The 27,214-nt window shown below is 42.1% G+C and overlaps 1 protein-coding gene across 2 annotated transcripts in view; it reads right to left on the bottom strand.

Moving 5' to 3' along the window:
• PDE10A (phosphodiesterase 10A) overlaps positions 1–27,214 on the bottom strand; it is a 453,343-nt gene that overhangs the window by 85,095 nt on the left and 341,034 nt on the right. For both annotated transcript variants that reach the window (XM_077486632.1, XM_077486633.1), the window contains exons 17-18: positions 13,438–13,593; positions 586–758 (exon numbers count right to left, since the gene is read on the bottom strand). In XM_077486632.1, coding sequence (XP_077342758.1) covers positions 586–758; positions 13,438–13,593 — 329 coding nt within the window. The remainder of the gene's footprint in view (positions 1–585; positions 759–13,437; positions 13,594–27,214) is intronic.

Below are 27,214 nucleotides of genomic sequence, written 5' to 3'. Positions count from 1 at the left end.
CCTAACTAACATTAAATGTCATATTACTGACATTTCTGTTGCCTTAAAGCGGAGTTCCACACAAAAGTGGAACTTCCACTCTTTTGTCTCCTCTCCCCCTCCAGTACCACAATTGGCACCTTTCGGGGGGGAGGGGGAACAGGATACCTGTCAAAGACGGGTATCCTATTCCCACATCCGGGAGTCTGGGCCATGGCCCGTGACATCACCACAGGGCTCCTTCCTACTCTCCCTGTTGCCGGGCAAGTAGGAGAGAGGAGCGGGGCCTTGCGCATGAGCAGTAGGGCTCCTGGCGTGACTGGTGGTGGCAGCACCCGACAGCTGATGGAAACATCAGCTGCGGTGCTGACATCGCTGGACTCCAGGACAGGTAAGTGTCCTATTGTTAAAAGCCAGAAGCTGCAGTATGTGCATGTGGAACACCGCTTTAAGTTCAAATAAAAAGGGTGATTCAACCCTATAGAATATGGAATATTAATTTTGGGTAGATTACTTTAAACAACAGTGCCACAGACAAATTTTATATGCAGCAATACAAGTTTAGGGGATCAAAGAACACAGAGGTTAATCATATTTTTTCTTTACCTGTGGGCTTGGTTGTTAAAATTTAGCGCGCCAGTTTGATGAAGGTCCTCCAAGTGCTTTCGATTTCCAAAATACAGTGCAAGGTCTGTGGCAATGATGGCTTTGCGGATAATTTCTAGCACTTGTTCATACTCGCAAGAACCCAAATTGGAGAAGATATTGTGCCCTTCCAGCTATGTGAAACAACAAAACATAGATAAAAAGCACAATGTCCTGTGTTTTTTCCCATATAAAGATTAACTTTATCCTCTCTGTCAATATATGAGAAGAAGAGATTAATTGATGGATCTTAAAGTGGAACCATGGGCAAAGTTAAAATCACTTATTTAATGTAATCTGTCAATGGCATGAACACAGTAGTTTTGTTTTTCTGTCAGTAAATCAATTATCCACTTCCTTCAAAATGCCAAGCTAACCAGAAAAGGTGGTAGTATAGGGGTAGAAACATAGCAAGGGACACTGACAGGGGTAGCTGTAAAAGCCAGTTTTTATTCATAAGTTATTAGATTAAAGAACAATAAATGCCATTTTTTTATTTTGCCCATAGCTCTACTGTAACCCTTTTCAGTACCAGTGTATTATATTAGGCAAGCACAGGGTTTATAAAAAGGCAGTTACATATAAGGGGTAATCTAATTCAGAAAAACAACACTTTGGTTTTTATATATAATATTCAATCTAATTTTTTAAGTTTTTAATAAATTATACATAAAACTCATGCTACAAACATTTAAAACAGATGTAAAATTAAATATTAATCATAAGAAATAAAAGGAGAATGTGAAATGTTTACATGCTAAAAAAAAATAATAATAATAGTACTTAGTCATATTGGTTTGCTCTGTCTGATGCAAGTTCTTTAGAAGTGACAACAATAACAATCCTGTGGCATTGATCACCTAACCTTCTAAAGGGGCATAAGTGATTTTTTTTTAACAAAAGATAAGTCTCAACTTTCTGTACTGGTTGATTCAAACTCGGTCTACATTATTCAAACATAAAGAATTAAGAAATCATCTAAAAGAAAAATCAAAATCTTTACATTCATTTTCTAACTGTGGGTAAATCCTGTGCATTAAAGAGGTTCAGAGGGGACAGAGGTTCTAGCCCTTCCCCATTTTAACCCCCCCCCCAAAAAATAATAATAATGCTATTTTAAACTGAGAACCTTCTACTTAATATCTGCAAAGACTAAACAATATACAAGGGGGAACATCCACACTGGATGGGAACACCTTGTTTCATTTCTTGCCTGTCTGACTGTTGCTCAGGGTAGGGGTTGATGTGACTGTGCAATGTACAGGGATAGGGACAATTGTAGACACTCGCTCAGGTTGAACTGGATGGGGCTGGTGCCTTTATTCAACCTAACTATGTAATTATGCTTTGAAACTCCACTATGAATTGTAGAAATAAGGGTTCTTGGTTCCTCACATTTTTAACTATAGGTTTGCTTTAACTGAATGTCAACAAGGGGTTTCTCTTTCTCTTATAATCCAAGCAAATGTAACCAGCCATGCTCCCCCCAAAACATGCACGCAAATTCTGCAAAAACAACTATATAAACATTACAAAAACACAAAATGTATTTATACTGTACAAATTCCCAATTCAGTTCAATGAAGGACATTGAGACCAGAAACATCTGGGTTATAGTGCCTCCTACAGGGGGATTTGGATATCAGCATGAATAAAACCGAGGACCAGCATGGTATAACCCCTCCCAGTTCCAGCATGCCTTTTGTGTGTCCTGGTAGGATCAGTGTAATTTCTCTAGTGAGAAAAGTTTAACTGTTTAACTAGCCATTTTTTTTTGTTAAAGATCAATTTTTTCCTTTAAACAAGACTTCATCTACAGTGCCTTGAAAAAGTATTCATACCGCTTAAATTTGCCACATTTTTTCATATTACAACCAAAGACAAATATATTTTATTGGGATTTTATGTGATAGACCAACACAAAGTGGCCCATAATTGTGAAGTGGAAGAAAAATGATAAATGGTTTTTACAATTTTTCACAAATATCTGAAAAGTGTAGCATGCATTTGTATTCAGTCCCCTTTACTCTGATACTCCTAACTAAAATCTGGTAGAACCAATTTAGACACCTAGTTAGTAAATAGAGTCCACCTGTGTTCATTTAATCTCGGTATAAATACAGCTGTTCTGTGAAGGTCACTCCATAAATCTGGCCTTTATGGAAGGATGGAAAGAAGAAAGTCATTGTTGAAAGCAAGCCATAAGAAGTCCTGTTTGCAGTTTGCGAGACGCTATGTGCAGTACACAGCAAACACGTGGAAGAAGGTGCTCTGTTCAGTTTTCTGTTCAGTAAATTGAACTTTTTGGCTTAAAAGCAAAAGGCTATGTGTGTATCACCCTGAATACACCATCCCCACTGTGTAACATGGTGGTGGCAGCATCATGTTGTGGGGATGCTTTTCTTGAGCAGGGACAGGGAAGCTGGTCAGAGTTGATGGGAAGATAGATGCAACCAAATACAGGGCAATCTTAGGCCGCGTACACACGGGCGGACTGTCTGCCCAACTTAGTCCGCTGAACAGTGTTTCAGCGGACAATCCGCTCGTGTGTGGGCTTCAGCGGACTTTTTCAGCGGACAGTCTGATGAACAAAGTCTTACGGAATTTCCGTAAGACAGTCCGTTCAAACTTGGTTTTGTCCGTCCAAACTTGGTTTCAGCGGACAGTCCGCTCGTGTGTAGGCAAGTTGGACGGACTAAGTATGGCGCATGCTCAGAAAGGGTTTACACGGCCGCAGGTTGCATTGCAGTGTATAGGACGTCGTTTTTCTAGTCCCGTCGTACGTGCTGTACATGTCATCACGCACGCTTTCAGCGGACTGTCTGCTCATCGTGTGTGGTCAAGTCCTTTCATGCTAATTTTGAACGGACTGTCTGTCGGATTGTCTGCCGAACTTAGTTGGGCAGACAATCCGCCCGTGTGTACGCGGCCTAAGAACAAAACCTGTTATGCCGCATACACATGATTGGACTATTTGACCGTGTGTGGGCTCCGGCAGACTTTTTCTTCCCATCTGTGCGCTAGTCCGCCAGATTTTCCAAATGAACGGACTTGCCCACACATGGAGTAAAGTCTGTTCATTTTGAACGTGACTCCAGGTACGACGGGACTAGCAAAGGAAGTCAATGTCACCGCCTTCATCCGCGAGACTGACACCTTGCAAGTTCCGTCGCCTGGTATGGGTTTTAAGGGTAACCCCTATGCTGAAATAATGGTGTGGGGGTCCCCCCAAAGTCCATATCAGACCCTTATCCAAGCATGCAGCCCAGCCAGTCAGGAAAGGGGGTAGGGATGAGTGAGCGCCCCCCCCCCCTCCTGAATCCTACCAGGTCGCGTGCCCTTTGGGGGAAGGGCTTTGGGTAGGCACCTTGTCCCAATGTTGAGGACAAGGGCCTCTTCCCGACAACCCTGGCCGTTGGTTGTCAGGGTCTGCAGGCGGGGGGCTTATCTGAATCCGAGAGCCCCCCTGAGAACCTCCCAGATCCCGGCACCCCATCCTATGTGAATGAGTATGGGGTACATCGTACCCCTACCCATTCACCTGAGGAAAAAAGCATCAATAAAAATAAACACACTACACAGATTTTTAAAGTAGTTTATTAGACAGCTCCGGTGGTCTTCTTCCGACTCCGGGGGTCTTCTTGCTGGGCTCCTCCGCTATTTTCTGCTCTTTTGCCTAGCCGCTAGCCAGGCTTTCTCCTTCATCGTCCGGGGGTCCCTGAAGTCGGAAGACGACCCCCGGACGACGAAGGAGAAAGCCTGGCTCCTCCGCTAGTAAAAGAACGGTAAAAGAGCAGAAGATAGCGGAGGAGCCCGGCGAGAAGACCCTCGAAGTCGGAAGAAGACCCCCGAAGCTGTCTAATAAATTACTTTTAAAACCTGTGTAGTGTGTTTATTTTTATTGACACTTTTTCCCTCAGGTGAATGGGTAGGGGTACGACGCACCCCATACACATTCACATAGGGTGGGGGGCCGGGATCTGGGGGCCCCTTTTTAAAGGGGGCTCTCGGATTCCGATAAGCCCTCCGCCCGCAGACCCCGACAACCAATGGTCAGGGTTTTCGGGAAGAGGCCCTTGTCCTCATCAATATGGGGACAAGGTGCCACAGGGCCCCCCTTCCCCAAAGCACCCCCCCATGTTGACGGCATGCAGCCTGGTACGGTTCAGGAAGGGGGCGCTCGCTCGTCCCCACCCTCTTTCCTGACCAGCCAGGCTGCATACTCGGATAAGGGTCTGGTATTGACTTTGGGGGGACCCCATGCCGTTTTTTCAGTGTAGGGGTTACCCTTAAAATCCATACCAGGCGACGGGGCTAGCAAGGTGTCAATCTCGCTGATAGAAGTGGCAACATTGACTTCCTTCGCTAGTCCCGTCGTACCTGAAGTCACGTTCAAAATGAACGGACTTTACTCCATGTGTGGGCAAGTCCGCTCGTTCGGAAAGTCCGGCGGACCTCCGCTGGAAAATCTGGCGGATTGTCTGATCGTGTGTACGCGGCATTAGAGTCCGCAAGAGACTTGAGACTGGGGCGGATGTTCACCTTCCAGCAGGACAACAGCCCTAAACATACAGCCAAAGCTACAATGGAATGGTTTAGCATATTCATGTGTTAGAATGGCCCGGTCAAAGTCCTGACCTTAATTCAATTGAAAATCTGTGGCAAGACTTGAAAATTGCTGTTCAAAATAGTAACTCTGTAGATGTGAAAAGCTGGTAGAGACATACCTAAAAAAGACTTGCAGCTCTAATTGCAGCGAAAAGTGGTCCTACAAAGTATTGACTCAGGGGGGCTGAATATAAATGCATGCCAAACTTTTCAGATATTTGTAAAAGAAAAAAAAAAAAAAAAGGTAAACCATTTATCATTTTCCTTCCACTTTATAATTCGAGTGCCACTTTGTGTTGGTCTATCACATAAAAGCAAAATAAAATACATTTACGTTTTTGGTTGTAATATGACAAAATGTGTAAAATTTCAAAGGGTATGAAAATTTTTTCAAGGCACTGTACCTAGTGCTTGAGCTGGCCTGTTATGCAGCTATCTGGATCAGGTCATCTCCAATAATCATTTTGGAGGATGTGCCTGGACCTTGGCTGGTCTGGACAACTGTGGTGCCTGCCTGAAATGTGACGTTCGGCACTGGGCTCTGCTTGTGGCACTTCTCAGACTACTGTATTAATTAGCCACAATGACCTTTCCAGGTTCAGAGCTGTGACACAACCTTTGGTGCGACCAAGTTTCAGAAGACCCATAAACGGGTAGAACATATGCGCTAAGCACTAAGAGCTCCTTTGTTTATTACAACCATTTGGCACCATCATTACACCATTTTCTTCCATGTATCTCCACAGGAAAGGGTTAAAACACTGAGAGGTGGAGTGTTATGTCATGGGCACACATTCCACGCTTGTTTTTCTGTCATATAGCATGGAGTAGCACCTTCTCACTATTGATCCTCATCACAAGACACACACCATTTCACCTTGGTTAGTCCATGCTGCTGCCTACCTCATCACCTTAGGCTATTTGAACCTTATCTGCTTGCAGCAGTCGGTTCTAAGTGATCAAGGTTTTTTTTAACCTTGTATTTGAGAATTTTACATAGCACCACATTGGATCACAAATGCAAGAAGAGCCGTCTCAGTAAATAAGGTCTCTACAGCTCACAATCAAATGCCTGCTGCATTCTCTCTCAAGAACCTGACACCCTCAGCCTTGAAATATTGTTCTGTGCTTAGGGCCTTACATGCCTGGGAGTCCTCCTTGACACTGACAAGTGTGTCCATCTCCCTGGATTTAATGTGGCAGGATTTTGTGGACTAAAATTACATTTGAATTGCCAACTCTGATAGAAGAGGACATAAGGGTACAGGTACACCTTTCCCTGCATAATCATTATCTGGTCTGCTTGCAGCCTTAACAGCTTCTGAGCCTTCAGGAACAAAGGCTCAATCTGAATAGGAGACTCAAAAATCCTAGCATGATGAAGTTGTCCCAAAGGAGTTGCAGGCAGCTGCCAGGTAAGCCAACTCTCTGGTTCTTACTGACACAATGAGCACCAAGTTAAAGATGATGGTGCAGCCTATAGCTTCTACTAGTGCTATTATCTGTCTACAGACCCCGATTGGTCCTAAGACCATTAAAACTTTTACCATGCATACACAATTTCCAAATGTTCTCTACACTAACTGGAAAACTCCTGATGAAAGGTTTATACTTCCCAAACATTTTGCAGTGCAATACGCGTTTGAGGAGGACTTTATTAAGAAGTGGTCTGTTTCCTGTAGTTGGTCTGTCAGTTGCCCACCTTAATAAAGCTCAGAAGATCCCTGTAGAGGTTAGGCTGTTTAAAGATCCTATAGGTAAACTGCTAAAGGCACTTTCTAAAATCACTTTTCCCCGGCAGGACCTGCAGTGCAACCTGCCATGGACATGATCTTAGTCTATTAAACATGAGAATGGACTAAATGGAAGGGATCCAGCTTTATTATATTCCAAAGTTCTACCCCTTTGCCTTTTTATAGTCCCAGGTGATCCCCATTATGGAATGTCTGGACAACCTTTTGTTGAGGGAACAGTTGGCACAGATCTTGCCCAACAACGTGGAGTGAACAGCTAAGACCTTGAAAAAGTTCAGTTGGATTCAAGAGCAAGCTTATCACTTGGGAGTATCTGGATCTGATCCTTTGCAGCCAGAGTTTTTCTTCCATAAAAAAAAAAAAAAACTTCAAATTCTGTGCTTTCAGACCCCTTCAACTCAATATTCTTTCAGTGAAGGACAAATCTTTTTGCCTGACACCAAAGACCAGGTTGTCTTTGGCCTGGTGGCTCAGACATCCACCTCTGGAGTTGGGCAAGCCCTTCCTTCAGATCTCCTAGAAGATCACCAAAACAGATAACAGCCCGATAGGCTGGATAAGCGTTCCAGAAACCCTGCCAGTTCCTGGAGGGCTCCCTACTTCTACAATGCTGGACATCTCATCTGGGGGTCTCCAATCAGAATCCAGTTGGGCAATACCATGGCAGTGGTGTATATCAACCATCAAGAAGGAACTGTAAGTCTCCTTGCAACAAGAGAAGTAGAAAGTCTTCTTTCACAAGGTAGTTTCAGGCCTTTCACCTTAAACAGGACATTGTGCTTCTGGCCCTCCGCTCCAGTTCATCAAAAGTAAATTACCTTTCATTGTCTGGATTTAGTACGAGCTGTGCATGTCTTTCTCACAGTCACTACCTCCATTGGTTTTTAGACAAATCAGCTTATGTTCTCAAGGACTGGGTTTCTCCCTTTCCTTTCAGGGAATATACTAGATCTGTGATTACTACTTGGGCTTTTCATCACCAAGCAACTGTTTCCCAGATTGACAGCCACCTGGTCTTCTTTTGGACCATTCTATAAGTTGTCCAGACCTTTTCTGGTGCCAGTTCTGTCCATCAGGCAACTTCCCTGCATGCTTATAGTTGGGTCTGTTTCGTTCATGGTGTTGCCCACCTCTCACTTGAACTGCTTTTGAACAGCCTAAATGTCTTTGAATCCTGTGTCCCTCAATGAACGAGACAGAAAACCAGGATTTTGTCATCACGGTAAAATCCTCTTTAGGTGTTCGAGGTTCACATGTTTCACCTGTGTGTTTATAGTCTTGCACGCAGCACTGTTTGGTTACAAAACTAATATATACTGGGAAGGAGAGGTGTTCTACTAGGCTGGTCACTGTTTGTGTTCAAAATTTCCAGTAGGCAACAGTATAACCAAAATGTTTTCAAATCCTGTGTCCCTCAATGAACTCCAAGAAAAGGATTTTACTGAAAAAAATTGTTCTGGTTGAAAAATGTAGTCTGCTATTGCTGACCACCTTCTTGCAATGGTAATTTTTGGGGTTGGGTCATATTGACACTGGTTTCATTCATTTTTTGATCATAAACATACTCAAACATACTACAAGCAAAGAGCTTCTGATATGTGTATTTATTCTGCACAGGAAGTCATTGGATTAACTTCAAAACCAGACAACCATCATTTTCAGAAGGAGATGCCAGCAATCCATATACAGTATCTCACAAAAGTGAATACAACCCTCACATTTTTGTAAATATTTTATTCTATCTTTTCACGTGACAACACTGAAGAAATGGCACTTTGCTAGAATGTAAAGTAGTGAGTGTACAGCTTGTAGAACAGTGTATATTTTCTGCCCCCTCAAAATAACTCAACACACAGCCATTAATATCTAATCCGCTGGCAACAAAAGTGAGTACACCCCTAAGTGAAAATGTTCAAATTGGGCCCAATTAGCCATTTTCCCTCCCTGGTGTCATGTGGCTTGTTAGTGTTACAAAGGTCTCAGGTATGAATGGGGAGCAGGTATGTTAAATTTGGTGTTATCGCTCTCACTCTCTAATATTGGTCACTAGAAGTTCAACATGGCACCTCATGGCAAAATAACTCTCTGAGGATCTGAAAAAAAGAAATGTTGCGCTACATAAAAATGGCCTAGGCTATAAGAGGATTGCCAAGACTCTGAAACTGAGCTGCAGCATGGTTTAACAGCGGTTTAACAGGACAGGTTGCACTCAGAACCAACCTCGCCATGGTCAACCAAAGAAGTTGAGTGCACATGCTTAGTGTTATATCCATCAAATTGGTCTGCATGGTTGTCATCCCAGAAGGAAGCCTCTTCTAAAGATGATGCATAAGAAAGCCTGGAAACAGTTTGCTGAAAACAAGCAGACTAAGGACATGGAATACTGGAACCATGTCCTGTGGTCTGATAAGACCAAGATCAAGCTGCAACCAGGTGAGGAGTACAAAGACAAGTGTCTTGCCTACAGTCAAGGATAGTGGTGGGAGTGTCATGGTCTGCAGCTGCATAAGTGCTGACAGCACTAGAGAGCTACAGTTTATTGAGGGAACCATGAATGCCAACATGTACCGTGACATACTGAAGCAGAGCATGACACCCTCTCTTTTGAGATTGGGCCACAGGGCAGTATTCCAACATGATAACGACCGCAGACACACCTCCAAGCCACTGTCTTGCTAAAGAAGCTGAGGGTAAAGGTGATGGACTGGCCAAGCATGTCTCCAGATCTAAACCCTATTGAGCATCTGTGGGATATTTTCAAATGGAAGGTGGAGGAGCGCAAGGTCTCTAACTAGCTCTGTGATGTCATCATGAAGGAGTGGAAGAGGACACCAGTGGCAACCCTGTGAAGCCCTGGTGAACTACATGCCCAAGAGGGTTAAGGCAGTGTTGGCAAATAATGGTGGCCACACAAAATATTGACACTTTGGGCCCGATTCGGACATTTTCACAGGAGTGTACTCACTTTTGTTGCCAGCGGATTAGACATTAATGGCATTGGGTTATTTTGAGGGGACAGCAAATTTACACTGTTATACAAGCTGTACACTCACTACTTTACATCGTAGCAAAAGTGTAATTTCTTCAGTGTTGTCACATGAAAAGATATAAAAAAATATTTACAAAAATGTGAGGGGTGTACTAAATTGTGTGAGATACTGTATCTTTCAGTAAACATTTAATCTGAAAATGCAAAAAATGTCAAGGGAAATATTTCAATGTACCACAAAATATATTACCTAGATTATTAAAGGTATACAAAAATTACTAAAAATAATAGAATATATTAAACAAGCACTTTATTTTACAATATGAGATCACTATTTGTCCAACTCAGGACAGTCTGGTTAGATAATATATAGATATGTTATAATACAGTATAACCCAAGTATGTGTGTTTAGGGTAGTGTTAAAATAAAGAGCCTCAAACTGAGCATATGATGAAAAAATGGCAAGTTCAATGAAAAACAATGTTAAAACAGGGGAAAGTTGAAGTATGTAAATGTTACCTTTCCCTGTGAAAGTTAAGCACAGTCCCAGCCCACCCAAACTTTCCAATTGGTTAGTGAGTCTGCAAGTCACATTAACTGACCACTGATAAGACTCTAGCGTAGTGGTGGTGATGTAGGAGACCTTGGTCAGTTATAACAGGAAAGCTTAAAGATTAATTTACATGTGCATCTCAAAAAAATTGAATATCATCAAAAAGTTTATTTCAGTAATTCAATTCAAAAAGTTAAATTATAGATTCATTACACAATGATATATTTCAAGCAGTTATTTCTTTTAACATTGATGATTATGACTTACAGCTCGTGAAAACCCAAAATTCAGTATCTAAGAAAATTTGAATATTGTGAACATTTTTTATAATATAGACTCATGTGTCACGCTCTAATCAGTTAATTAACACAAAAAAACAGTAAAGGTTTCAGAAGCCTTTAAATGGTCTCTCAGTCTGGTTCAGTAGGTTACACAATCATGGTGAAGACTGCTATCTTGACGGTTGTCCAGAAGACATTTATTAACACCCTCCACAAGGAGGGTAAGTCACAAAAGGCCATTGCTAAAGAAACTTGCTGTCCACAGAGTGCTGTATCCAAACATATTATTGGATAGTTGAATGGAAGGAAAAAGTGTAGTAGAAAAAGGTGCACAAGCAACACGGATAACCACAGCCTTGTGAGGATTGTGAAGCAAGGGCCATTCAATAATTTCAGGGAGATTCAAAAGGAGTAGACTACGGCTGGTGTCAGTGCTTCAAGAGCCACCACACAGAGGTATCCAGGACATTGGCTCATTCCTTGTGTCAAGCCACTCCTGAACCAGAGACGTCGTCAGAAGCATCTAACCTGGGGGCTAAGGAGAAAAACTACTGAACTGTTACTCAGTGGTCCAAAGTCCTCTTTGCATTTCATTTGGAAATCAAGGTATCAGAGTTTGGAGGAAGAGTGGAGAGGCACAAAACACAAGTTGCATGAGGTCCAGTGTGAAATTTCATAGTCAGTGATGATTTGAGGAGCCAAGACACCTGCTGGTGTTGGTCCACTGTTTTATCCAGAGTCAGTGCAGCCCTCTACCAATTCGACAGCACTTCATGCTTCCCTCTGCTGACCAGCTTTATGGAGATGCTGATTTCATTATCCAGCAGGACTTGGCACCTACCCATACTGCCAAAAGTACCAATACCCCGATTTCATGATCATGGCATCACTGTACTTGATTGGCCAGCAGACTCGTCTGACCTAAACCCCATAGAGAATCTGTGGGGTATTGTCAAGAGAGAGATGAGACACCAGACCAAACAATGCAGATGAGCTGAAGGTCACTGATTGCCTCCATCCTACACCGCATTGATACAGCAAAATTCAAGCAAAAGGAGCCCTGACCAAGTGTTGAGTGCATAGTATACTGTACATGGGCATACTTTTCTGTAAACCAACATTTATGTATGAAAAATCCTTTTTTTTTTAATTGGTCTTATGTAATATTCTAATTTTCTGAGATACTGAATTTTGTGTTTTCACTGGTTGTAAGCCATAATTATCAAACCTAAAAGAAAGAAATGCTTAAATATATCACTGTGTGTTTAATGAATTTATATAATATATGTGTTTCACTTTGAATTGAATTTCTGAAATAAATGAACTTTTTGATGGTAATTCAATTTTTTGAGATGCACCTGTATGTATAAACCTTTGGATCGACAGATGGGAAAGATATACACTTTTCTTAAAAGGTAATTCTTATCACCCACTCAGTTTGAATTTCCCAGATATGACAGGTCTTTTAATTTTGGCATTATATTCTGAGTATACCATTCCTCCTACTAGTTTCATAGTTTCATAGTTTCTAAGGTTGAATAAAGACACCAGTCCATCCAGTTCAACCTGAGTGAGTGTCTACAATTTTCCCTATCCCTGTACATTGCACACTCACATCGATCCCTACCCTCAAGGAGCACACAATCCAAGGTCCCCATTCATATACTAGGGCCAATTTTGGGCAGAGGCCAATTAACCTACCTGCATGTCTTTGGATTGTGGGAGGAAACCGGAGTACCCGGAGGAAACCCACGCAGGCACAGGGAGAACATGCAAACTCCAGGCAGGTAGTGTCGTGGTTGGGATTCGAACCAGCGACCCTTCTTACTGCTAGGTGAGAGTGCTAACCACTACACCACTGTGCCGCCCTTAGTGTATGCTCCAGAATTGTAGATAACATTTGTCACTATACAGTATTTTAAAAGCATGCATATATTACTTTATAAGCCTCCAAAACACATATGAAATGTGTTAACTATCCTGCATGACAAGAGACATACTCAGAATTTACAATTTCTTTAAGACAATTGTTTCTAGATTATGCAAGAAATTCTCCAGCCAAAATGTTTTCCTATCTTTGGATATTATGGGAAACTGTTAGTCTGTCAGATTTGTATTGCCATCTGTGTTTATGTTTTAAAGATCTTCTTCACTCCCAGTTCTGCTAACCAATGCTAAGACATAAGCAAGGGTCAAAAATCTCTTCAAAGGTAACACAAACAACAATTTAAAAAAATGTAAACAGTAGATTGGGGTCAGAATCATTTTCAGGTTTGCATAATGATTTAGAAAATGTCCCCCCCCCCCCATCCATTCAAGGTGACTGGTGCCACTGGGACAAAAAAAAAAAGGGGGGGGGGAATCTTACTAAGGCCGATGACATACCAGTGATCCTGCCCCTAACAAGAGCTCACCATGCTCTCCTGCTCCATTAATACTTTTATTGAATTATTAACAGATTAACCAAATTAATAAACACATTAAGTAAATCTTGTGTCAAACAGTATAGTATTTTCAGTACTAAAAAAGATTAACTAAATCTAAAAAGCTTGCCATTATACAGTACTACAAAAGTGTAAAAATGCAAGCATATTTACCTACAACTCAAAATTGTACACTGTCCTTACCTGCAGAATAGACACAGTCTGAGAAAAATGGTGTTGTTCCATTGTTGACGTGGAATATAATGCTGCCAATGGATGATCAAACTTTTGTAAGTAGGTGTTAGTATACCCCCGGTGATCCAAGTCATGGCATAAACATGCAATCAAAAGCCCCTTTCTCTGTAGCAAAAACACAGAAATTGAATGTCATCTATGTAAATGTATATGGTATTGACATAAAATGGAGCAAAGGTTAGTTCATAGTTCTCTCTACCGAAACAGAATTGCTGTACCATATACTTGTATGAAAGCATCATATTCTCTTTGTATTACTTCCTCTGTGTGAAATACCTTGTGTTCCTGACAGTCCTCCTTCTTTCCTATTGAAACTGACCACACTAGGCATGAGAGCACAGTCCATTATAAATTTTCCTGGTTGTGCTGGGAACTCCCCCCCCCCCCCCCCCAACCACACACAAACACAGCCATTCACTGGGAAGTTCCATGTGCTGCTGCTTCTCCACCCCTAGCTCTCTGAGAACAGAGGGTATATGATCACTTATGAAAAGGGGGGGGGGGGATTTTCATAATTTTTTTTTCGAAGTATACTCAATGGGTTGTTTTACAAGGTGAGCACCCTAAAGTGTTTTTTTTTTTTTTTTAACTTTGGTGAGGTCTTGGTTCCGCACATTATACAGTTTTGGTTTTGCATTCTACCTCTTATACACCTATTTTTTTCCAGGACAAATATGGCTTTAATTTGGTAGGAAATCTGAATACATATATAATTTACTTGGTTTTTATTACATTTCCAGCACCCGTCATAGATCAACAGTATAATCTTGTGTAATATGGTTGGGCTTATATACCACCTAATCAGAAATGTGAAGTTTCTCTCTTTGACTTATGAGACGATAGGGGAAAGCTTCCCAAAGAAGGATGTTGTACAATCTGTTCAAAGCAGGCATAAGGCTTCCAATGTGGTCAGGTCTCTGTGGGACCATTCAGCTCTTGCAAGCCTAGCACAGAAGTGCTGAAACCGGAAGCAAGAGAGCCACTGGCCCTGGCATGGTGACTCAGGGGCCACAACTCTTTAAGGTGTAGAATTCTAGTCAGTCCTATGGCTTGTTGCACAGGGGATAGATTTAATTCTAGCCATTGCAGGAAGCTTTTGCAATGAATGCCTGGGAGAAACTCTGGGTTTCCCCAAGATCAGCACCATAGGAACAATGTTGGAGGAAATGTTGCATTTTTTAATAGAGCAATACTAAACATGTAAAAGAGAAGCTACTAAGGTGGGGAGCAATGAAGAGGGTGGGTGAAAAGAAAGATTAAGCCAAGGCAGGGATCTTAGCGGTAACAGAAGAATATTGCATTTTATACCAACCCAGAGCTTAGAATGATCATGATGGAACCAATCATTGACTCAGCAGAGTAATGCTGCTGTATAGTATAATTCCAGATGAGGCAAACCCACATCCCCTCAGCTTTTCGCGTAACCAGATGTCATAATGTATTTCAGCCGAGGAGTGAGGCAAAAGGTTCTAAAGTAGAGAATTACGTACAGAACAAAAAAAATAACAGGGAACTCGGATCAGGAGAGTCTGAAAAAGATCTAGAAACTACAGAGAGGGACATCCTACTCGGCCATGAGTGCCTCAAGGGTTACCAACTTTGGTGTTAACATTGTGCGACAGTAAATACTGGTAGATAGTTAAGCTCATATAATTTAGTAAAATACACTCCTATCCATTTAATTGAGCAATGCCCAGTAGAAAGGGACTCTATCTTGTAAAACCTCCTGGGGGCTACTGAGGCATTGATTTTAAAATTGCTAAAGGAGCCAAATTGTTACAGCTCTTACATAATGGGAAGGAAACGCAGCACGAGGGTTTGACATATAGACAGTCATCTGCAAATAAACCTAACATGTACGGTTGCCCTTAATCTCAATGCCTTGTATAGAATCATTAGCCCTTAGGGCATTCACAAAATGTCCCATTGCATTATGTAAAGAGGCATGGAATGGGGACATATGCCTGATAGGTTCCATTTGAGATGAATACTGCAGTAGACAGAAGATAATGGACTTTGATTCTAGACTTAGGGCAAGCGAATAGTGCCATAATTTGATGGAGAAACTCCTGGGTAGGCTGATAAGTTCCAGAGGTGATTGTACGGATTCCCAATTGAAGTGTCACTAAACCCACATAAAAAAAAAAACTATCAATGAATGCTGTATTACATGCTGTTCATACTCACTCAGTCACTAGGAGATTTGTTTCCTGTATTCTGCAAAAAACAAAACAAAAAACTGGTTGATCCTGCTGTTCCCTATTCTCCACCTTATGTTCATGTCCCCCATTCAGCTAGGGATTTGTGTGGTGGCAACTCTGCACATACTCATTTAGTGAATTTCTATGCTAAGCATTTTCTCCCTATCACATCTGAGCAGCCCATGTGACTATAGCATCACAAATGTGGGTGCATACAAAGTGGTAAGTTACAGTACACTCCCTCCCTCCCTCATGCCCACTAACCAGCTAAACTCTCGGGGGGGGGGGGGGGGGGGTACTACATGTAGATTCATGGTGGCTTCACCTCCCTCTTATTCTAAGACACAGACTGGAGGGGGCATGACACAGCCTGTGGCTGGTAGTAATCCTCCCACACCATGTTATTGCCACAAAATAATAAATATTTGATTTTAAATATACCACCAAAAGTACAGCGCTATATACTACTGTGATCCATACACACTTTTTCACATATTTAACCACGTTTTCCAAAATAAAATAAAAATAAAACTGTATGTATATAAACAATTACGTCTCTCCAACTAAAACCAGTGTACTTTAATTCAGTGTCCTTAAAAAAGTCTAATGCTGTCTTGTTGAATTAGTTCACCATCAATAATCGTGCAATAAAAATCTTTTTTGTCGGTGCAACCACTATAAGATATGCCCTCACCTTAAGAAGTGGACCTTACATATACATGTAGGGTCAAATGAGCTTGTGTCCTCTACAGGACAGATAATGGACTCCCAGGTTCCTTCCTCCGCTGGAATGAGCCTTTATTTTATTAGCTGGTACTTCCCCTTTAGGATGGCTTCACCTCTGCTTCTCCTCTCGATTATACGCAAAAGGAAACTCAGAATGCTTTATCGTTTTAAACCAATAAACCTAAACACTTCCACATAACACTCATATTTGTAAAAACACATGAGTAATCAGAAATAAAGAGGACTATATACTGTCACTCCTTAAGGGGTGCAGCTGCACAGGTGGTGGTGGAAATATAAAACACTTAAGCAGTCACAGTAGATAGTCATCTTCATTTTTGATTGCACGTTTTTTTTTTTTTTTTTTACAACAAATGTAAAGTAGTGGTATGTGGGAGTGTTTAGCAGACTTATTGGTTTAAAACAGTAAATCGCTATTTTGAGTTTCCTTTTGCATATAATCAAGCAGAGAGGAAGAGGTGACGGTAATATGGGAATTACCATCTAATAAAATAAAAGCTCTTCCTAACGGAGGTTTGCAATACTCAAGGAACCAGAAAGGCTATTATTTGTCTTGTAGAGGACACAAGCTCATGTGACTGTACATATCTATGCAAGGGCACATCTAATGGCGGTTGCACATACAAGAAGATTTTCATTGCATAATTATTGATGGTGAACTAATTCAGCAAGGCAGCATTACACTTTATTAGGACACTACAATAGATTTAGTCAGAGGGACTTTATTGTTTATATACAGTTTTATTTTATTTAAAAATGTGGTTATAAGTTAAAAAGTGTGCATTATCACATGTGTTTGGATCACATTAATATATAGCACAGTACTTTCGGTGGTATAATTGCATAGTAGCACGCTTATATGAGAGTGCCGGTAGGTACTGGTAGATGAGGGTGTAGCACATTATAATTATTTTGTAGCAGCTAAATATATTTGTATGATAATTTAAAACAGTTTATTGCTGTTTTATTTATTTTTATTCTGCACTCCAAAGGCTGATTTTTTTTATTTTGAAAATGTGACCAGTAGCAGAGGACTAAAAGCTGCTTCTGCTTATGTTTCCCTGCAGACAGGCTGGGAAAGATGTATATTGATTAGAAAAACGGTACTTAGATGTTTTTTATTACATTAATTACAGTGCCATCATCCACATATAGAAATAGACGGGACAATGCATATTAAATAGTGTGTTTAGCACTTTAAAGCGGAGGTCCTGACATTTTTTTTTTCTTTTAAAAGTCAGCAGCTACAAATACTGTAGCTGCTGACTTTTAAAATATGGACACTTACCTGTCCAGGGCATGCGCAATGCCGGCACCTGAAGCTGATCTGTCCCACGGCTCTCAGGTGGAGGCGCCTCCACCTGAGAGCAGTGGTTCCCTGCTGTGCGAGTCGCGCTGTGCATTCCCACAGGTCCCTGCTGTCTTCTGGGACCTGTGCGTCTCTCAGAAGACAGCGGGGGGGGGAAGGAGGAGGTGCCAGATATGGCATAGATATCCGTGAAGTGGGAGCAAATACCTGGATTTACCTTCCCCCTTGAAAGGTGCCAAATGTGACACCGGGGGGGGGGGGGGATTTTGAAAAGTGGAAGTTCCATTTTTGGGTGGAACTCTGCTTTAAGGCAGTCAAATCCCTTCTCTGCATTTAATGAGAAGGCACATGGGAATATTTTTCTTTTGTAAGTGCTAGAGTTTTGATGGTATTATCACAAGCTTCAAGCACAGATACCTAACCAACTTGGTCTAAATTAATAATAGAATGAAAAAGAAGTTAAAGCTTAGCCACCAGTATTTTTGCATAAATCTTTAAGTCTACATTGATTAGAGAGCCTGGCCGATAACTTGAACACAGAGTATAATCTTTTTTGGTCTTTGGGGACTAAATATTTGCTTCCTGAGATTGTCAGTAGGAACAAGATTCAGATATCGCATTAAATGTAGCGTTTAAGATAGGAGCTAGGGATTCTTAAAATTGTTTGTAAAAGGCTTTAGAATAGCTGTTTAGGGCCCGTACTCTTGCCAGATGGCAATAATTTAATCACTAGGAGTGTCCCCTCTATGGTAAATTGATCCACCAATGTGGTAGCTATGGATTAGTCAAGTCTAGCAAATGGCGGGGTTGCAAATACAAGTTTAAGTAATAGGTTTGAAACTCAGAAGCTAACACTCCTGATGAGTGAACCATTCCCTGACTTGGACAGCAGTAAAATATGGTATCTGGCACTCAGTACAACAGCTCATTTCACTTTATAGTTAATGATACAATCTTGAGTCTGCAAGGACATTAAACTTCAGGAGTAGAAAAAAAATCATGAAGCTCCTTCAACAGATCAGTGGGTGATCCAACCAGTAACATGCAAAGGAAACAGATGGGCATGAGTGGTGCTGAAGTGGTTTTAAATTGGGTTTCTTGGATAAATAGAACCTGCATGCATTGTTTGTACATACTGTAGGGTATCTTAGATCACTTTATTTTTTTGGGGAATTGTTAATCCCCTTAAATTAGGGGAGCACAATTTATTAGTGGTCATGGCAGCCTAGTATAATAATTCAACTCCGCAGTATGTCAAATCATGCCCTGCCCGGTACCACTAAAAAAGAGGAAAACAAAAAAAGAGGAAAAAATTAATGAAAAAAAATAAATAAAAAGGAGCAGAGAAATGAGGATACGCAACAGAAACATCATAGGGTAAAATGCCCTGCCAGGGCAAAAGAAACATACTCAAAGAGGGGGAGAGTAGGGTGAAGGGGAAATTGGAGGGCTAAAGATCAAAGTGAAAATAGGGCGAGGGAGTGCATTTACATGGAGCCCAAAATCAACTCAGGTACTGCCTGGGTAAAGACCTATTAGGGGAGGAGGTTTGTCAAGGGTCCTGAGCATCTGCTCAAATATAAACAAAGAAAACTAGGCAAATGACATTGAGTAAACATTTCCCAAACTAAGGAAACATCAAGATATGCCCCTGCAAAGACCCCATGAGAAGCTCATGTTCGCTGAAAACAAAGAAAACCACCAATGGAGGTGGCCTGGGCGGTGGCCCATTCCCCCAGGAAGCCAAGCAGTAGAATATGCATGTAGCAATATGGATCAAAGTACTTGCTCAATCAATCACTGGTCGTAGCACCTAAGATAGCAGTATGCAGCTTGGCTTTTCTACCTAGAAAGCAGGACAAGGTACGATAATTAAAATGAAATACATTGCTAAGGTATTTCACTTGGTAACAACATGACTGTTTCTAACCTCCTCAACACTTTTAAATATTAACAGTAGTATGAGGAAGGCACAAAGAGTGAAAGAGTTTGAAGATACTAAGACCCAGCCAGTAGGGTCCCGGAGGAGTCTTATGATATAATAGAGACTGTAAATAAGATAGTTGTAGAGGGATCTCTCACCCAGGATCTAAGAAAGCTGCGCACAGCCCTCCAGAGCCTATGCAAGGGACAATGGCAGGAATGTTTCAGCTTGAGGGTGCCTTAATGGGAAGTGTTATGGCAAAACCATCAGCTCAGGAAAATGTGCTTGGGAAACTGGTACAGGCAGTTGAAATGGCTTACCACTGTAGGTGGATTGGTGAAGAAAGAAGTGTGGGAAACTGCACGGTGGAGCTCATCAGTAGCTTGATGTGCCCACACTGGAACGGAAAAGTGCTATAATATTTTTTGCTACACTTAAAGCAGACCTTCATTTTTTTTTTCTTCTTTCATTCAATTAAATATTCACCCCTTGCTGTGCACTTATTGAGAATAAAAACATTTAATTTGGTGACATGAAATACCTTATTTTATGTATTTCCTGTGTTCCCTGCTTGAAAAACACCTAGGCTAATGATGTTGTTTCCTGCATTTGCACTGGCTCCCGGGAGATAAATGTCAGATGTCTCAACAGTGTTTTTTTTTTTCCCTCTCACTCTCATGAGAGTTTGCTGGCAGTGGAGGAGGTGGGGAGAGTGGAGCAAAGCTGTGGGGAGTGACTGTAAAGCCGAGGATGGCTGCAGGGTTGAAGGGGGTTGGAAGTGGGCGGACATAGGAGACTGCAAAGGTCGATGTGCTTTATACACATAGGGGAGATAATTTCTGCCTGGGAAAGGAGGATTGCTTTTTATTTTTATGTGGAGATTTCAAGGGACGTGGCTTTTATACTGCGCATGCGTGGCCGGGAGCCCAATACTGTGCATGAGCGAGATTTACTTGGCCGGCGAGGCAGAGCAGTCGGCTGTAATCAAGGAAGTCTGCAGCTTGGGCTTCATTTGCCCTCACAAGGAATGGACGCCCACAACACCAGAGAGAGCAATATAAAAAAACGATTTGAACACAGAAAGAGTAAGCTGGCATTCACTAATATTTACAAGTTATAATGTATAATGGTTGATCTGCATACTCATGTTCTTTTTTGGGATTAAGCTACCTTGACTGCAGTTCCTCTAAGACTAGCCCACCTGATGCTGTAAGCCCAGTGAAAAGCAGGATAGGCTCACCTAGTCTTTGTCCAGATAAATCCAATGAAGGTAAGGCAAGCTAAGGTTACAGTTCCAGGTTAGTGAGAGATGGCAAGGGAGTTCAGTAACTCCACCTTTATGAGACACCAGCTTCCTGTAGTGCTCGTGTCAGAGGGAGCAGGGAGGCACTTTGCCAGATTCCATCTGGCATATAGACTGATTTAGGCCCCACCAAAATCTGTGGTACCTCTTTTTAGCTTTGAGGAGGATGGCTTCTTTGGTTTTAAAAACAAATGAACCCAGACTGCTGGTTGGAGGCCAGACTGCTGGTTGCAAGCTAAACAGTTGGGACCTTGAGTGGAGAGTGAACAAGTCTTGCTTTTTGACTGCTGGTGATTGCTGGGTTGCATTTTTAGGTTCTTTTTGGGGCTTTTCCTTGTAGCTTTTTAACACCTTTTTTCTGACATTTTTTAAACAGCTTTTATTTTTCTTTAGACTACTAATTAAGGGGAGTGGTTAATTGGTCACAGGTGCTTGGGGCATATATAACCTTCTGCAGAACTCATTGTGAGCCTGCTCATCTTTGAGTCTACTGGAACTTAGACCAAGTGGAACTAGTCTAAGTGGCGAGTTAAAAACCAGAGTTAGTGCAACTGGTCTAAGTGGTGCATTAAAAAACAGAGTTTAAAACAGGAGGTTATAACAGGGGGTCATAGTACCTGTGTAGTGTGAGTACCTGTTTGTTATCTGAGTAGTGTGTGTGGATCGTTAGTAACTGTGTACTTCGAGTGCACGTAGGTCTGCGAGTGCTCGTGGTTCTGCGAGTTCACGTAGTTCTGCGAGTGGTCTGCAAGTGCATGTAGGTCTGCGAGTGCACATAGATCTGCGAGTACCTGCGTATTGTCTTGTTGAGTAACTGGTATTGTCTTGTTGAGTATTAGTGTCAGGCAGCTAGTTGCTAGGTAATTTGGACAGGGTATAATCCCCAATCCTCATAAAATTTAACAGCTGGCGGATGTGGAACAGTGACTTTCTGTATATCCTGCGGCATGTATGCGTTGCTTGATCATCCAATCGAGGACGAATACTGCTGTGCAAAATGTAAGCACATTGTTTCCCTGGAAGCCCAGGTTCTGAATCTGGGGAAGCAACTGTCATCACAGAGAAGTCCCTCCATACTAAAGGAGAGCCAGGAATGTACACAGCAGGTGCCAGCTCAGGCCAGCACAGAGGCAGGTGGAGACAAAGAGGTGCAGGCACTAGCAAAAAGTAGATGGGTGACAGTCAGGAAGGATAGAGGGGGAAGTGCCAGGGAGGCTGATCCAGGGCTGGAGCATCCCAATAAGTACATTCCATTGATTGACATTGGTGAAACCAGTCAGGGACCAGCACTGCTGGAGCTGAGGGACTCTCCTAGTTGCCCGGGAAGAACTCCAGTGAGAGTGGGGGGCGAAGGGAAAGGAAAGACAGATTCTGGTGGTAGGGGACTCAGTTCTTAGAAGGACAGAGAGACCAATCTGTAACAAAGACCTGAAACACCGAACAGTATTTTGGCGATGGGGGGGGAGGGTCCAGAGGTAGAGATAGTCAGAGCGGAACATATTCCAGAGGGTACTATGGACTACTGGTTCAACGGCTCTCTTGATTGGCTGGCAAACATTCAAGGGTATACCCTTTATTGCAAGGATAGAGAGGGTAAAAAAGGGGGAGGGGTATGCCTATATATCAAGAATAATGTAAAAGCGAATGTGAGAGACATCACTAAGGGAGCTAGGGAGGAGGTGGAATCCTTATGGGTAGAGCTCCAAAGGGATGAAGCTAAGGGGGAAATAATACTGGGAGTATGCTATAGGCTCCCTAACCTGAGGGAGATAGGTGGAAGGTGGATACAGATCTCCTATCACAATTTGGATTAGCAGTAAGGATGGCTAGGTGTTATCATAATGGGGGATTTTATCCAGACAGACTGGGCGGAGGGACCCGCACATTCATCTAAGGTGCGCCAGTTCCTACATGTCTTGCAGGACAATTTTATGGGTCAGATGGTAGAAACACCAACTAGAAATCAAGCATTACTGGATCTACTGATTATTAACAATACAGACCTGATTACGGATGTGGAAATATCGGGCAATTTAGGTAACAGCGATCACAGGTCAATTGGCTTCAGTATAAATCACACAAATAGGAAACATAAGGGGAATACAAAGACAATGAATTTCAGAAGAGCCAACTTCCCTAAGAGCATAATAAATAAGGGCATTAGCCAATGCATCCCATTGGGTAATACATTTAAAAGCATGAACAAAAGTCCTGGATGGCTTAACGCCAATGTAAAAATGCATATAAAAGCAAAGGAGAATGCCTTCAAAAAAACACAAGGTCGAGGGATCATCATCAGCATTCAGACTTTATAAAGAATGCAACAAGAAATGTAAGGGTGCAATAAGGACGGCTAAGATAGAACATGAAAGACACAAACAACTACATGGCAAATGAGGTTCAATGTAGAAAAATGTAAAATAATGCATTTGGGTGACAAAAATATGAATCTGCAATCTATACACTCAGGGGAGAACCTCTGGGAGAATTTATGATGGAAAAGGACCTGGGGGTCCTAGTAGATGATAGGCTCAGCAATGGCATGCAATGCCAAGCTGCTGCTAACAAAGCAAACAGAATATTGGCATGCATTAATAAGGGGGTCAACTCCAGTTGTAAATCTTTATGCACTCAATACTCAACTTCATTTCATGAAGAAAATGTTGAGCAAAATCACAGCAATCAGAAAGTGTGGTCTGATCATGTGTGGGGACTACAACATTAAAGTAGATTATAAAGTGGAAACTACTACTAAATCCAAATGCCCTCTGCCTATGCTACAATCTTTACTTCATGCTTATGATATGCCTGGAGGTGTCAGCACTCTAATAAGCGCGACTATACTTTCCACTCCTCCAGACATAATTCATACTTGTGCATTGATCCGATTATTGTTGACAGAAATTTGTTACAGGCAGTATCCTCCTCCACCATACATGACATCTCGTGGTCCGACCACTTACCTGTCTCCATAACAGTGATGGAGAAGAATGCTCCAAATCCTGCTTATGTGTGGCGGGCTAATTTTCACTTGCTTCCGATGCCTTCCAACCCACCCATGTGATCTTCATAACTAACCATTTGAGCGAATACTTTGCACTTAATACTGAAACTGTGTCCAATCCCTTTACTTTATGGTGTGCCCACAAGGCTTTTATTAGAGGTATTATCTTGCAAATTAACTCACAGACAAAAAGTCAGAGGACGCAAAGATTGGACAGCTTGCTTGGAAATATTAAAACCTTAGAAACTAAAAACAAAGACAGCAAATGCTGACCTAGCAAATAAGTTAACTAAGCTTCACTCTGATCTCAGGCTCATGCTCATAGAACAATATGATAAACATTTTAACTCCCTAAAGTTGGCACATTATTCATCCGCAAACCGAGCAGGCAAATTCCTGGCACAGAGGTTGAAGGAACGTAAATCCCAAACAAAAGTTCCCTATTTAATTTGAGCAGCAGATAAAAGTAAAATTCTTAATCCAAAAGATATAGAAAAAATTAAAGAGGAAGTAAACCCTGATGGGTTTACTTCCTCTGTGTCTCCGTGCAAATGTAAAGCATAATGGGCTACTATGTATCGCATATTAGCCCATTATGTGTCACCTACCTGACACAGGAGCCAGCAATGTCACCGCTGTCCCCTGTAGTCCGGAGCATCCATCTTCTGGGTATCGCTGTTCGGGCCACTCACAGCGCCGGAGCAGCGATGACGTCACTCCCGCGCATGCGCACGGGAGCCGGCACTAACGGCATGCTGCTAACGGCGATAGCGCGCCTGCGTGCCGCTGTCTACGGCGCATGTGTATCATATTGTCTTTTAGTAAATATCTCCTAAACCGTGTAGGTTTAGGAGATATTTCTTGGACCCACAGGTAAGCCTTAATCTAGGCTTAACTGTAGGTCAACGTGGTTTGTAAGGGTTTACAAGGCAGGGATGACCCCTGTCCCCCTCAATCTTTAATCTTCTCATAGAGCCCTTGGTTGAGAAATTCAGAGCACACTGACATATCGGGCTTCTCCCTTTAAGACAAATCTCACAATATAAATCTGTTTGCCGATATCATCCTGTTCATAACCTCCCCATCTAAATCTCTTCTTCATGCCTATGATATTCTCAACAGTTTCAGCCGAATTTCATATTACAAGGTTAATTTTACAAAATCACTCATACTAGGGATGAGGCTATCTCCCCACCTCCAATCTCAACTACAAACTTCCTTTCCCTGCACATGGAGTAAAAGTAGTATAATATATACAGGATTACAACTAACCCCTTGAAATTGGCAGATGCAAATTATCTACCCTTGATAGATAAAATAATTAAAGAAACTAAACATTTAGCCAAAGTTGAACTTTCCTTGTCAGGTCTTTTGGCCTAGTTTAAAATGCTTCTGTTCCCCCAAATCCTGTACATTTTTCAAACACTCTCCATTTCGCTTAAACCTACACACCTCTGATCGCTGAACTCTCTCCTCAAAGAATTCATTTGGTGCTCCAAATGACCCAGATGTTCCAAAACTCTTCTAACCAAGCACAGATCTGCAGGAGGTATGGGGTTCACCAATATACATGAATACTATCGTGCCTCCCTATTTACCCATATTAAGGCATGGTTCACACCCATCCCAGATGTTCCCCCGTGGAACATTGAACAAGCTTTAAAGTGGTGGGCCAGCTGAATTTTTTTTCTTTTAAAGTCAGCAGCTACAAACACTGTAGCTGCTGACTTTTAATAAGGACACCCCCGAGGCGATCCGTCAATCGGATCGGCTGCCAGCGCCTCCATCTTAACACAGGGAAACAAAGGGAGCCTTGCGGCTTCACTGCCTGTTTGCTACCGTGCGGTGCTTTGTGAATGGCCCGTTGTTTTCTGGGACACACATGTCCCAGAATGCAACGGGGCCGCTCGTCGAAGAGGAGGAAGCGCCATAGCATAGGAAGAGGCAGATTAGGAAGACTGCCTAGCAACAGTGGTTTCAGGTAAGTTAAAAATTAATTTTTTTTTTTTACATTTTTATAAGAATATATTTAGGATGGCCCTCTGCTTTAAGCCCAACTTTGGACTTGCGTTCCCTTCTACTCCTCGACAGTTGGAGACCATTTCCCCTGCAGCATCTCCCACTTACCATACAAGCCCCTTTAATAGCTTGGAGAGATCCTTAGAAATACATATCCTTATTCTCTAAAGTGACTGATGTCCCCATACCTATCAATATTCTGATAAACGCAATTCCCAACATTGTACTCCTGGACTGGCAGAACAAGGGCATTACTCATATTGCTGATCTATACAACAATAACTGCATTAAGACCTTTGATATACGTAAAAGAGAATATTACCTTACACTCATGGACTATAAGTACTATCAAATCTCCCATTTTCTGGGATCTCTAGAGACCCATCATATATACCTTCATGACACAGTATGGCAATTCTATACATCGTCACCTGTATCCTCTAAAGGTATATCCCTTTTCTGCAATCTCTTCCAACACAAACTCACCTTTATTAAATCATCCCCCCATCAAAAATGGGAGGCAGACTTGGGTAAAATCTTCACACCTTTGCAATGGCAAACTGCTCTCAGAACAATATATATATAAGTTTATAAATGTGTAAACCATTGGGAACACTCCCAAAAAATAGCACTGAGGTGGTACCTCACACCGTACCGGATGTCCAGAATTCCCCAAACTAACACCCCTTTGTGCGGGAGAGAATGTGGGGTGGTGGGAAATATTATGCATATGTTCTTGTCTTGCAAGCATCTAACCAGCTTTTGGAACAGTATATTTTGACACATTTCTACTATTAGGCCGCTTTCACACTGGGGCAGTGCGGGCGTCGGCGGTAAAGCGCCGCTATTTTTAGCGGCGCTTTACCGTCGTTTTAGCGGCGGTCTGCGGGCGCTAGCGGGGTGGTTTTAAACCCCGCTAGTGGCCGAAAAAGGGTTAAACCCGCCTGCAAAGCGCCGCTGCAGCGGCGCTTTGCCGGCGGTATTGCCGCGCTGTCCCATTGATTTCAATGGGTAGGAGCGGTTTAGGAGCGGTGAATACACCGCTCCTTCACCGCTCCAAGGATGCGGCTAGCAGGAGTTTTTTCAATGTCCTGCCAGCGCACCGCCCCAGTGTGAAAGCCCTCCGAGTGAAAGGGGACGGTTTTTTTTAGGGGCTACACAGGCGCTATTTTTAGCGCTGTAACGCCTGAATACCACCCCAGTGTGAAAGCAGCCTTAC

Source organism: Lithobates pipiens, unplaced genomic scaffold, assembly GCF_037356315.1.
Source record: "Lithobates pipiens isolate NorthernLeopardFrog02 unplaced genomic scaffold, aLitPip1_a1.2 Scaffold_18, whole genome shotgun sequence".
In the NCBI taxonomy this organism is placed as follows: Eukaryota; Metazoa; Chordata; class Amphibia; order Anura; family Ranidae; genus Lithobates; species Lithobates pipiens.
Note: the sequence above shows the minus strand (reverse complement) of the source record. Positions and strands in the feature narration are given on the sequence as shown.